The 14,204-nt window shown below is 36.8% G+C and overlaps 1 protein-coding gene across 1 annotated transcript in view; it reads left to right on the forward strand.

The window, feature by feature from the left end:
- Nucleotides 1-2,206: 2,206 nt before the first annotated feature.
- The window catches only part of itga10 (integrin, alpha 10), a 144,656-nt gene continuing 132,658 nt past the window's right edge, over nucleotides 2,207-14,204 (forward strand). Inside the window, exon 1 of the mRNA XM_039763251.1 lies at nucleotides 2,207-2,729. Within this exon, the coding sequence (XP_039619185.1) occupies nucleotides 2,678-2,729 (52 nt within the window). The 5' untranslated portion in view covers nucleotides 2,207-2,677. The remainder of the gene's footprint in view (nucleotides 2,730-14,204) is intronic.

The following is a 14,204-nucleotide window of genomic DNA, read 5'->3' on the forward strand; positions in this document are numbered from 1 at the left end:
TCTAGTGTTAAATTTTCAGTACATCCCAAACAAGGAATTTCATTCATTATTAGGCAATCATGAAGAACATGGCTACTGTATGTTCCATATAAAGTAATTAAATTGGCATTTCAGTTTCAAGTAGATTAGACAATCAGAATTGTACAATTATTTCTCATTAACATTAAAAATGAGATATACTATACACAGACATAAATGCACAGTATATACTGATTAAAAAAATAAACTTATTTTCTCAAATGGGAAAGCTATAGCTATAACTTTTGTATTTCACACAAGGTTCTCACTTTGTTCTAAAACAATGCAGCTTGTGCAATTGGGAATTGTAACTTGCCAAACACATGAAAAATTGTTACATGCACTTTTACCTGACAAGGTTCAGATGGAACAATGTTTAATCATATCATCATTAAAATGAAATTGAATCTTGGGTCACAGCAAGGAAAAGAAAATGCTTAATCAGTCGTATGTACATTTTGTAATGCCTCGAATGTCACTATAAGCAAGGCAGAGAGTCATTTGCTTGCTGCAGGTAGGCATTTCACATCACCATATTGCCAGACGCTACGGACTATGCTTCCCTAACAGTAAACAGTATTTAAGCAGACCAGCATGGTACATGACTATCCAAGGTATTAACTCCACTAACTGACCAGAGCAAGCCTGACCCATTAGAATGAGAGGTTCATTCTGTATTTACCACCCATATTGCTGCTGAAAATGCTGGTAGACACAATGCCCACATCAATGACAGGATAGTGCTGGCACTGGTCTACTGGTCAGAGATCTTTACATGTCACTACAGAAAGACAACGCCCCATCAGACACACATGTGCTGCCCTTATAAATGCTGGTGTTCAGGTTATGTTTTCACTTCTAAACTTATCCCCATAGAGCACCTTTGGGATACCTTGGATAGCAGCATCTGGAGATGTGACCTTCTGCCTAATAACAGCAAGCAGCCTCTTCAGGCCCGTTTGCAGGATTTATTTATTGTTATTTTAGAAATTAAGGAGGAATTTTAGTTCAACAGCAAGTGTGTTTTCTCCCATCTTTATATAGAGGGAATGAAACAAAAGATAAAATGTTACCTACTTTAAACCATTGCAGAAACATTTTAAGTTCTGCTTATTCTGTATTCTCACCAGCCTTTTTCTTACTAATGTCAAGTATGTTTCTTTGATTTTTGCAGAAGATTAAATTGATTAGAAAGTAATCATTTTAATATGCTTGAAACCATATAAACAGTTTCTTGGCTACCCAGAGGTTTTCAGAGACTTGTGACCACTGAGGCCTGACGACAAAGAAAATACTCACCTGAAAACCCTTAAAAAAAGAAAACAGTATTTATTGTGAAGGACAGAACTTCTCACTATGGCAAAAAAGGAGTCAATAGGACTCTGCAAACACTGTCAGAGGGATTTTTTAAGTAAAACCTATGAAGACATCAGAGTGTGAAGAAGTCTGGAAGACTACAGGTGCTATACAGAGCTCAGAGATGCGGAGACACTAGGGTTCAGTATACTGTATAAGCTCTAGCCATTTGGTCCTATAGTATTTCTGGGCCTTACATGATACCAATAGTGATTCCCAAACCTTGACATGTGGATACCTTAACACTGAGACAGACTGAATCTTGACTATGGAGGAGAGTTTAATAGGTTAGTGGCAAGAGAAAGCAAGACCAGGTTTCAGACAGAGAGAAAGAGAGAGGGACAGATGAAGGTGAGAAGAATGGTTTTTGTAGTACCCAATAGGCAAGTGGATGGGCCATCAAACCAGATGGTGAGTATTTCTAGTTTCTTTTGTGTGTGTGTGGGTGTGTTTGTGTATGTCCCTCCACCACTGTGTTCTCCCAGTGATAAATCCAGACTTGTGAACTTTTTTTATTTGTATATGCATATTGTTTTTGTTACACTGGGGATTAAAAAACATTGAAGAGAAAAATCTGCAGACTGTTGATGTTTAATGTTTACTTTTAAAATGTGAACATCGTTTAACAAAATTATCACCTGAAAGGCGGCGGTGAAATAAACCCACGAAAGTATACCTACCCACCTATGTATTATGTTTATTCTTATTCTTGCAAATTTAGCTTGGGTGGATTTTTTAAGTCACTGCCTTCCCCACCCAGAAAAAAAGCGCGAGGGTTAAGACTCCTTATATGAAGCTGTGGTTTTGATAAATTTGGAACAGGCAGTGCAGGGCGCAGTGAGTTGGACTACAGAACAGAAACAAAGAGCGCAGAAATGTCCTTGAGCAAAGCATCAAGTTTACCGCGCTAGAGATAGGTGATCAGCCTCGACTCGTGTTGGAAATTGGGTGTAACAGTAACGGTGCGCGTCTTAGTTTGTTTAAGAAGCGCGACTACAGACTCGTGCAGAGGAATAACGGATCGGGTTTTCTCCGCCAAGATTAAACCAACACCAAAGGAAAACATGTTTTCTTTTCCAAAAGGAATGGAATACTACATAAAAACGACCAAATTAAGCAGTCGATAACTATATTAGTCTTATTCAAAACCAAAAAACACGTTTTGCATGGTCCTGCTTTAAAAACATTAACTTCTTTAAACTCCTAAGGAGTACATTTGTGGGGAACAGTGAATCCTTTTTCGTGCCAAAGTTCAGCATCGAAGTGGAACCCCTGGGGACTTAACCCAAAACAAATAGCTTCAATGAAGTTCAACAGACGGGTCTGTTTTGCGCCAAGTGTGCTGCTGCTCCGAGGTAAGTGTGCTGCCTATCGGCTCCTCTAGTCTGCGTGTCTCCAAGCCGTCACTTTCCCTTCTTTTTCTTCGTATACTACATAGAAAATCTGTTCATAAACTTTTAAAATGTCATTGATGAGTTGATAACTTCTAGTAAAAAAGAAAATCGTTAAAGTAATTTAATTTAGCCTTAACCTAAATCACGTTGCACGTGTGTTGAAATATTTACATCATCAAAGACTGGCGTCCAGTCCGGGATTGATTCCTGCTCTGGACCTGATGTTGCCAAGAAAAACTCCAGCCTCCGAGACCCTGGCTGGTAAAGCAGGTTACATGATAGATGGATGGGGGTAGGTTTTGTGTGGTTATCTAAAGAAAAACGTCTCACACTGATTGTACCTTTTAAACAAGGCGTTTTTCAATGCAATTATTTTAAAATATAAATTTGTGAATACAGTATGCCGTAGTGACTTTTAGCTGCATTATATCTGAATGCGAAAAATGTGGACTGAGTTTTTATAGAATTCTGTATGGGATTTGAACAGCATAATTTTCTTTGAAACTATTTAGTACCGTTTTCTATTAAAGAATCTATATGAAATACTAATAAATGTTTTTTCAATGTTTTTTTGCTTGCGATGGGCAGTTATTCGAGTGTTGGTCCCTGTCTTGAATCCTAATCTGCAGGAATGAGATCATTGTCGCGATCACGAACTGAATGAATTTCATTTGATAATGCATACATGAACTGAAGCATTAGCAAAATTATGCGCAAAGAATGAAACCTATACTTGCTGTACCTTAAATACTATGTTTTTTTTTAACACAGTCTTAAGTCTGAGAATGAGTACGCGCCTGACTTCTGCAAAATTGTATTTCATTACGACAGGAAAAGACTTCCGTAAGGATTTTTCCTTTTCTGAACATATATTGTAATTTGCTTTGGAATAAGTCACAGTAGATAACGTTTTCTTTAAAAGAAGTTTCATACAATTCTGATAATATTAACGCTAAAGACTGTCTGTCTGGGATTTTCTGGCATCCCGACCGGTTTTTGATAGCCCACAGTTACTGGGTTGAAAGGTGGTGCTAAAGGCGGATTATTGATTGTGCTCGAAACGTGCTTTTGGCTGGTAGTTCATTGTTCACACATTCATTGTGGCTTGATTTTAGATGAATATCAAATTTTATTGCACCTGAAAATCCCATATATAACTAGTACTGGTATAACACTAGCACTGGTATAACACTACCAGTGTTGTGTTTTCTCATATGCAGCTTCCAGTAAAAGCAGAATATATTCATAAGATCTATAATTAATATCACTACTTAAATTAGGGTGGTTTCATGTTTGTCTATTTTTTTTCCATTAGGTTATATGACATGATATATTCAAGTTGCATTTTTCCCAGAAGGATGCCCCTCAGGAAGTGCTTTAATCAAATAGCTCATCAGAAGTGTTTTTCAAGACTTTTGATTTTTAAGAGGAAAAAAACGACATTAGCAGATTTTGTGTTGTGACCTAGCTTGGAGATGGAGCTTATTGAGTCAATGTCTTCTGCAGGTGTTTCTGTACGCGCTGCATGCGCTACACTTATATCCTTTACACAAGCACACTTACCTAGAGAATATTTTGTGCTTTTTTATTTAAACAGCTGCTAAATATGTTATTCATATACTCCAGAGAAATGTTCTTCAAACTTTTAGTTTAAAACAACACTTTTCCCACTAGAGATCTCTTGGCAGAGTTAAACATTTACTTTCCACCATTGCCATGTTTTGTGGATTAACAGTGTATGTTATCCTGATGTTAAGGTAAACTAGGTTAAAGGCTAACATGGGAGCTTGTATCCAAATTTGTTAGTAACAAACGTTCTCATACTGTTTTGTTGCCTGGTGCTCTTTGTTCCTTTGGTATTACTCTGGATTGTACACTGTTGCACCATCATCCTGTGTTTTTTTTTGTTTGTTTCATAATTCTTTTTATAAGGTATGGTATCCTATTTCTCTCTGCTGTCTTGTTACCTTTTCTGTCAGTCTCATTGCTTTAAACACTTCTCCAAATGTCTTATTACCTGCCAATCATTCTAAATTTTTCATTATAATGCCTCCTCTTTCATGTGCTATGTATTATTTTACTCCTTTTGGCTTCTTGTCACCTTGAATTACTCCATTATATTGATCTCAATTATTTTGCTATGCTCTGTCATATTACATATTCTCTTTCTACTCTGTTCAACAGTGTTACCTTTGCATTACTTAATATATTGCTTTCCAGAGAATTAATTTTGTTCTATTTCACTTTCCTTTATCATCAACAATTATATTCCCTTCCTCCTATTTTGTCACCTGTTAAACTAGCATTATAAGATGATCTTGCCTCATCCCTCTCCAGTCATTATAATGTGATCTTGTCTAATCCTTCTCCAATCTGCCTAATGTACTGCACTTCAATTTTCAGCTCCACTAAACCATCTACTTCAAACACAAGTGTGCTCCCCTTGCTTCTTCTGAATTATTGTAGCTTTAATTATCTCCTGTTATTCTCTACTAAAGTTTGTTCTATTGTATTATCACTCTACCGCATATCCCTTTTTTCATCTGATGTTTTGTCTCCCTCCAACTTCGGACAGATTCTTTTCTCTAGACAATGTTCTGTCTATCCATCTGGATGTCTCCTTCTATTCTACTGTGCTACATTACCACTGCTTAAAGGGCTACGTCTGTTTCCCCAAACTCTTCTCTCTCGTCTTGCTACATCCTGCACTCCTCACAATCTGCTGAATTCTGAAAAGCTTCACTCCACCCAGGTGGGGCTGGCCAGATCAGTCACAGAGCAATTTCATAGCAGAAAGATGTAATTTCATTAAAAGACACACATCAGAACGAGGGAGCCTGGGATTTAATTAGCTGTTCTTTGTAATTCTACTTTTATTGTTGTAATCATTGATTCGAAAGACCAGACATTGGTTTTCACCACTCCCTGGCATCTTGAGAGACAGTCAAAAGACATTTTTAACTGTTCTTGGTCGATTCTGTTTTGAAGTGGCAGAAACAGCAGCAGCTGCCAGTGTAATTGCCGGTTGTGTTGGGCTCGGGGGCTTTTCCTTGACTTTAAACTGCAGGCTTGTTCGGCAGACAGAGAGCTTCTGTCTCCGGAGCACACGCCCCTGCATCCGTGTATGAAGCCTCCCAAAGCTGGCCCTGAAAACTCACAGCTCCCCGATGAAAGTTTCCTTTTAAAAAGCCGGTGTGCTGGAAGGCTACGCTTGGAAAAATATTTCTGGCGTTTACTCCAGTGCGCGTGGGCAGCAAATGCGAAGACTGTCAAGAGTTTAGAACAGGTATAAATGGAAAAACAAAAGTCGCGAACACCAAGGACTGCTTATAGGAGGGCGTCGATCGGAGTGCACACTCATAAAAACTGACCGCGTCTTGCTCGTTTCCTAAAAGGGATATTATAATCCAGTCATTGGGTTTATTTCAGTCTCGCATGTAAATAATATCGTATGATTTAATAAAATATTTAGAAATCTCTAACAGTCTGAGCTTGAAATAAACAACGGAATCTATTGAAGTCTTTGAATGTGTATGTATCGATGTATAAAATCTAACGGTAGCGAGATGGAATCAGATGAGTGCAACAGTGGTGGTGCGTGCTACTTATACTCGTATATCAGACTGGAGAGTTACGTCACGGGAGAGCTCCCAAACCGCCAATACTATCCAAAACCGCGGCCTGTCAACTGCCACGCCCCCTGCTGGCCTCCAGTGGCGAAGATCACCTGTGTACGGATGCACAAAGTTGAGTGTGCGTTTTCAGAAAGCATCATCGAGGTATCTTTTTTTTCTATAAAAAACTTAAGAATTTTCATTGAATTTTTTTTTGTATCGTTCATTTTGGTGTTTTTCATCCTTAAGTAAAAGAGGGATAGAAAGTTATACACGAATGTCAATTCATATTTGAATGTCTACTTATTATGTAGGTAGTGCAGGGCTTAGTGCTGATGCCACACAACTCTAAAGTCCTGATTTGAAATGACAGCTCATACCCTATCATCTGAAGTTTAACAGAGGACTCTGGTTTTCCTCCCTCATCCTAAATACATTTGTTTTTGTTTTTTTTGTAATTTGATTAATCCTAAATGGGTCCGACATGAATGATTGAACCCAGGGCCAGTGAATGGAATGAGGCAGTAAGGCAGTCTCCTTGAGAAAAAAATTGGTGTGGGCTGCACTTTCATCAAATAGTATTATATTTTTTAACATTATGAAATAGTAATTCTAAAAATGAGAATTAATTTTAAACTTTATATATTACCAGTAGCAACTGTAAGAAATATTTTCCTTTAAAAATTGTTAAATTTTCCAGAAGGAGTACCTGAAAATTAAAACATCATATGCCTATTTCAAGACTACATATCTAAGCATGATATTGGTGTGCATATTGCTGATTTTTGGATAACTTATTGGGCTATGTATTGTGGATTATGTAATAATGTAAAATTTAGTTAATTTCAGGAAGGGTATTAAGGTATCAGTCATATGCGCAATGTCTGATAAATGTCTCTTAAGTTTGCAACTCAGAAGCTTAGTTAAAAAGGGCAAAATATTTAGAAAGTGCTAAGGGAAAGACACAAGCAGGATGAGCGAAAAAAAGAAGTCTGCAGTTGTAAAACTGAATTTAATTTTTTTTTATGGGTCAAACAGAAGCAGTGAAGTGTTTATACATATTTATTGTTTTTAACGTATATTTTGTGTGTTTTGTTAGTTGAAAGTTGATATTTTTGATTTTTCAAAAAAAAAAATCATACAATTTTAATTTATTATTCTGTCTGTTACATAGATGCTCTGCATTATGGGAATATTGTACTGTGAAACCTGTATTGCATTACATATTACATGTGCATTATCTCATACCTAGAAAGAATATATGAGGTGAAGCATGAGCTAAAATGCACCTTGCATTATTTAAAGGGCTGGTTCTGGGTGTACCTTACTATGGGCTGGCCCAAATTAGGAGCTGGTTTCTGCCTTGATCCCGAAGTAATAAAGGTATACTTTATCCCCAATCACCATAAACTGAATAAAGCAGGTTACACAAAATAAAGCTAATATTTCAGCAGCCTATGGTTATTTTTTGTGTGCCGTTTTAAATGCCGTGTGAAGGAATAATACTAAGAATAAAGTCAATGTGTACAGATGCATAAAGAAAATGTCTGCTCTCAATACGATTACATAAACTCAATAGCTTCAGCAATACAAATAATAGAGAGCATTGCTTCTTGCTAGTAGTAAAGTGGCATCAAAATTCTAGGAAGAATGTCAGAGAATAAACTAATGAAATACAGTTTTTGAAAGCAGGAAAGAACACTACAGCAGAATATAAGAAGACAATGTAATCAGCACAGTGGTGTGAGATGAGAGAGTACCAGGGAGAGTATCACAGAATAGCAGAAGGAGAAGAGGCAATGCAAGAGTCCATGTATGAGTAAGGGAAGTGTGAGGCAATCGGACATGTCTATTGCATGATAATCTGCCATTCTGAAAACCAGCTGGATCTTTGTATTGTATTAGTTGTCAATTTTTCAAAGCCAGTTTATATATGTGGTTGAAGGAATACTTTTCTCAATAATTTTCTTTTTTCATATGTGCAATCTTTATCTTTAGAAAGTGTTAAAAGATTTAAATTTGTCATCTCAGGTTTAAGATAGTCACAGTTTATGGGGCTGCTTTCAGATTTAACTCATTAGTGTTTATTCATAGTGCATCATTTCCAGCTCCCTTAGCTATCTTCTGAAGAGCTTTTTAACAGACATATTAACTGTGGGCCATTTAAAGACTGCAAAGTTTTAATACTTAATTAGTACCACAGACTGCAAACCAGTTACATACTTTTTACATCATGAAGATCATTTGAGAGGCTGGTCCTGAAACAGCTCTGACCCCTGGATTCAGAACATTTTGATCTTCAGCAGTGTGCCTATCAGACACATATAGGTTTGGAGGATGCCCTTATCTATATGCTCCACAAGTCAGGTTAATGTTCTTTGATTTTTGCAGTGCCTTTAACACTGTTCTGCTTCATCACCTGGGGGAAGAGCCTAAGGCTATGCATCTAGATGCCCCCATAATCTCCTTGACCCTGGACTACCTGACCAACAGACAGTTTGTGATGCTGAGACACTGTGTGTTAGAAATGGTAGTGTGTAATACGGGAGCATCCCACTGAACTGTCTTGTCTCCCTTTCTGTTTACCCTCTATGCAACAGACTTCCAGCACAGTACCAGCTCTTGCCACCTACAGACGTTTTCAGATGGCTGTTCCATTATGGGCTACATTAGTAATGGAGACAATTCAGAGTACAGGAGGTTTGTAGAGGACTTCATATTATGGTGCATGGAGAAGTGCCTGTAGGTCAATATTTGCAAGGCAAAAGAGCTGATGATGGACTTCTGCAATGCCATAGACCATCTGAGACCAGTCATCTTTCAAGGGAAGAACATGAAATGGTACAGAGCTACAAATACAGGGGAATTCACACAAACCACAAACTGGAATGGTCTGACAACACTATGATGCTGTACAAGAAAGGCCAAAGCAGATTGTACTTCTTGAGGAGTCTTGTGTGTTCTGTTGTATGTAGCAAGCTCCTGGAGATGTTCTTTTCTTATTCCATAGTAGCCAGTGTATTTTTCTACTCCGGGGTCTCCTGGGGAAGCAACTTGACCTTAAAGCATGCACAATGCCAGAAATAAACTTGTCAGGAAAGCCTGCTTCATCAAAGTGCTAACACTGGACACACTGGAAGCTGTTTTGGAAAACAGAATTGTGGCAAAATTGGACACCATCAGGAAAAATCCCCTCCATTCCCTCTAGTTAATGCTGTCTTAAAGGTACTTGTAGCCAATAATTTTGTACTCCATGATGTGCTCTGCCTGATTCGATTGGGAAATTCAATGCTTCCTCCTGATGTCCCAGACTAAATACTTGTACTCTTTAAGTTCATTTTGCAATTTCTGCCCAATATACATTTATTAAGTTATTGATTATATAATCGGTCCCCGGAGTTTACATATTTCATTTTTTATTTCCCATTAGGATTAGTTAAATGTATTTAATCTAATCTATTAAAACAGATCTATGGCATTGTGTTTAGGGAAGTCTTCAGAAAAACTTACTTTGTGAGTGAGTATATGCAGTATAGTGAGAACGTAACTTGAATTTAGGAAATCACATGTTTGATTCTGAGTCTACTCCAGTGTTCATTTTTCTATTTGTTTAAAAAGAATAATGGACATTTCTTTCAATTGGTTTGTACTGTAGCTGCATATTTTTGAGTGTGAGTCCTATTTTCACTTAATACTTGATCATATGACAATTTTGCTTTTTGAAACTAAAATAAATATTTTGTATTTTGTGATTTGTTATTGGTGTCAATGTTCAGACATGCTGGTGAGGAAGTTTATTTTGTGCATTTCGTTTTTCAGCAGCTGCTGCAAAAAATAAGTAATGGATCTGTTTGTGTCTCGGTGTATTGCCATTCACCCATCTATTCATTTACTAATCCACTTACATAGTTCTAGGTCATTGAGAGTCCGTGCCTATCACAACAACATTGAACAAAATGGCAGGGACCATTGTTGGATGTGGCAACAGTCCATCACCGAGTACACCCATGCACAAGCCTACACACACTCACAACAGGACATTTTATAATTTAAAATTAAATTTACACACACGCGTGTGGGTGAAATGCTTAAACAAACATGGAGAGAATATGCAATCTATGCACATGAATTGTCTGAAAATTAGGTGTATTCAGGATTCTGAAGTGAAGAGGCAGCTGCACTAACTCCTGTGCCACCAAGCTATCTATTTACTGAACCATTGTATCTGTAACAGAGTCATAGGCAGATAAAAATATACTGGCAGCATTAGATAGGTTGAATTGTACACAGGCCAGGCAATAAAACAATTCATTCAACATGTTCATCTTTAAGACAAGTGAGGAAACCAGGCTGTATAGATACAGACTTCCTTCAAAAACAGACTGTCATGCAAATGTCATAAAAAAGGGCCTGGTCTAGATTCAAACCTAAGTCCAATGAAATCTGCAGCAACACTAATGACTGCAACCCATATATACCTTAAAAGCATTAGCGTCTATCAAAAATGGTTTTATTCTGCCACTCTGAAAGTGTTTGTTAGTGTTCTGTAGTCCCAGTAGTGTTTTGTTGTTAGCTGTACAGTGAAATCTAGCTCTGGTAGTAACATAGAATATACAATTTGCTGTATAGAATATGTTTTACATAGGATAGAAATGTCTTAAATAGACTAATCACATCATGCCTGCATATGAAATCTGCAAATGAAGCCACGTCCCCTTGTACTGCTAGGCAGTATCCTGCAGGATGGCTGGCAACTTCTCTTGTTGCACACATACCTCATGTGAATGTAGCAGTGCTAATATTCACTGCAAGCACATCATAATGTGGAAAACTCATTCTTTGGGAAAATTTCATTGTTTTCTTTGATTTTTTATTTTTTAAAGTAAATCAAAAAATGTGTTCATGGAGAACTTTCATTTCTTTTCTTTGTTTCAAGAATATTTAGGCTAAAGACAACCTCCTTAACTCCAGCCTGCCACAGACCAGCTATGATTATTTAAGAGTATTGATGGCAGAAAATCATGATTTCAATAATCAATTGTTAAGTAAAAGGAAACACCTGAACCTTTCTGAATTTGTATTCCAGGCTATTTTCACAAAAACACAGTAATGGGCATGAAACAATTTACAACACCATTACATATTTTTTAAACTTATGTTTAGGGTCCATCTCACAATGTTAATTACGAGTCTTATGGGTGGTTTAAAAGATTAATTAGGGATTCCTGACCCTAAGTCAGGGCGGCACGGTGGAGCAGTGGTAGCGCTGCGGCCTCGCAGTTAGGAGACCCGGGATCGCGTCGCGGGTCCTCCCTGCGTGGAGTTTGCATGTTCTCCCCGTGTCTGCGTGGGTTTCCTCCGGGCGCTCCGGTTTCCTCCCACAGTCCAAAGACATGCCAGTTAGGTGGATTGGCGATTCTAAATTGGCCCTGGTGTGTGGGTGTGTTTGTGTGTGTCCTGTGGTGGGTTGGCACCCTGCCCAGGTTTGGTTCCTGCCTTGTGCCCTGTGTTGGCTGGGATTGGCTCCAGCAGACCTCTGTGACCCTGTGTTTGGATTCAGCGGGTTGGAAAATGGATGACCCTAAGTCAATAGGAAAGTTGACTAGATTGCAATTAAACCCGAAACTCCAAAGCCGAGCAATTGGAAGCTTCAGCAGTATTACAAATCCTAATAGTAAAGACTATCTACCTTCACTAGTGACCTAAATACAATATCACAGATTTTATCTTGAAAACATGTAAATATCAGTGTCAATCATTCTTTTTGGGAATTTCTAAAAAATTTGGTTGAGAAAAAAAAATGCTGTTTGAATATGCTATATTAGTGTAAAACTTAGTGTTAATTTAATCAATATTTGTTGTTTCTTACAAGTTTTGAAATTTTCTCTCTTTTTGCTTTTTGTAGTCTTTGTTGTTAAAGTAAATTGTACTGTTGATTTGCTGTCTGTGGCACTGGATGTTGGTTCAGTTCCTACCTCTTACTCACTGTGTAACCAGAGAGGTCTCTTAACTTGCTAGTACTCTAACTCTAACAGTAATAATTGTTCTCTATTATGGGACTTGCAAGGGGTGTTGGGATGGTGTTCACTGTAAAAAGGTTCTATATTAAATAAAGATTGTGGTTTTGTGTTATGTGATCACTCTCTTCAGCAATCGATTATATACTTTCAAAATTTAGAAATGCCACATGCCCATTATTAAGAACGTTTTAATTTTTAGATGTCTGATATTTTTTCTTATTTTTGTAAATAGTTTTGCAGAATTTTCAGTGGCACTTGTCAATTGTTGCTTGCAGCCATTTTGAACGCAATTTTTGTGCGAGCCACAGGTTTATGGAAGGTAATGATGCCCACCAATAACCATGTTATCATTAGATGTGTGATGCATGATGTCAGTGCACTGCTTCTATAATAGAAGTCTGTCACCCTCAAGAATATATATAACATTATATAGAATTATATAACATTAAAGACTCTGACAATGAGATATATTTTTCTTTAATTTTCCTGGCTTCCAACTTAGCTTTATTTGATTTTATATTTGGTTAGTAGACTGGTTGGATGAACAATCATTTGTCCTCTCATATTCCTCACCCTTGTGTGCTTCTAGACTATTCTTTACCAATGTCCTAATAAAATCTCTGTTACATTCAGCTGATTAATACTAGAAATATTAAACCCAATACAAGCATATTGGTTACATTCACAACACCTAGTACCATGTGCAACATGTTTGTACACGTGTGCAATGTTTTGTGTTTAAACTTGTAGTCTTTCATCATGCAGTAGAGGTTTAAGATGCAGTAGGTGTAATGCTCTAAGAAATAGTCTTTTGAATATTTTATTAAATTGTAGCTTTTTCTTGTGTCATTGCTGGTAAAACTAACAGGCATGGGTAAAACACATTCCTATTTTTAGGTGGTGCTGTGAGAATTAATAAAATTAGCATTTCCACCATATATAAGGCATATGTTTAAAAAGAGAGGTTTTTGATATTTTAAAAATTCTGTATGGAAATTACTAAAATCAATGGAAAAATCTTGTAGAAGCACAGAAAGTGGAAAAAAATGATGAATATGCATCTTCATGTATTCATTTGTAAGTTTTAAGTGTTCATTTTTTTACACTAAATATCAAATACAGTATTTTACAATATTACATATGAAATGCATCTTTAAATGGTGGCAGGCATCTGAGTGAAAAGTAATTATCTCCTCAGAATCCTCTACATAAAAAAAAATCTCCACTCCATACGCTGTGATATTATGATAGATGCAGTGTAGCAACCTGCTGAACTCTTCAGAAATCAAACACAGAGAGCACTGGAAGAACACATCATAATGTGACTGAAAATGTACTGCACAGTAAATAATGTGTCTCACCGTAGTTATTTTTTGATTATTAAAAAAAAAAATTAAATTATCAGCTTTGATTTTACAAAAAACAATGAAAAAATGAGACACTCATTAATAATACTAAAAATGTTGACCTTAAGACTGTAGCAACAAACAGATATGTAATGCAAGTTCAGGAGTTTTCTGGATTTCCTAAAAGAACAAGTGATTTTTTTTTGTGCACATTACAATCATTTGTGTGTAATCTTCTTCATTTACAGTTGTTGCATGACACTACAAATACAAATCTTAGTTTTTATAATACACTGGTTTAAACCTGTTGCTTTCTTTCCAGACAGTTTGAATTAAAAATCTTCTAAAAGCTAGAAGTTCTGCTGGCATAGTACTTACTGATTCTCATTATGTAAAAACAATGAAACCCGAGAAAGCAAAAGATATTTATTAGCTATATTGGGTTTTTATTTATCT

Source organism: Polypterus senegalus, chromosome 1 (genome assembly GCF_016835505.1).
Source record: "Polypterus senegalus isolate Bchr_013 chromosome 1, ASM1683550v1, whole genome shotgun sequence".
Lineage (NCBI taxonomy): Eukaryota > Metazoa > Chordata > Cladistia > Polypteriformes > Polypteridae > Polypterus > Polypterus senegalus.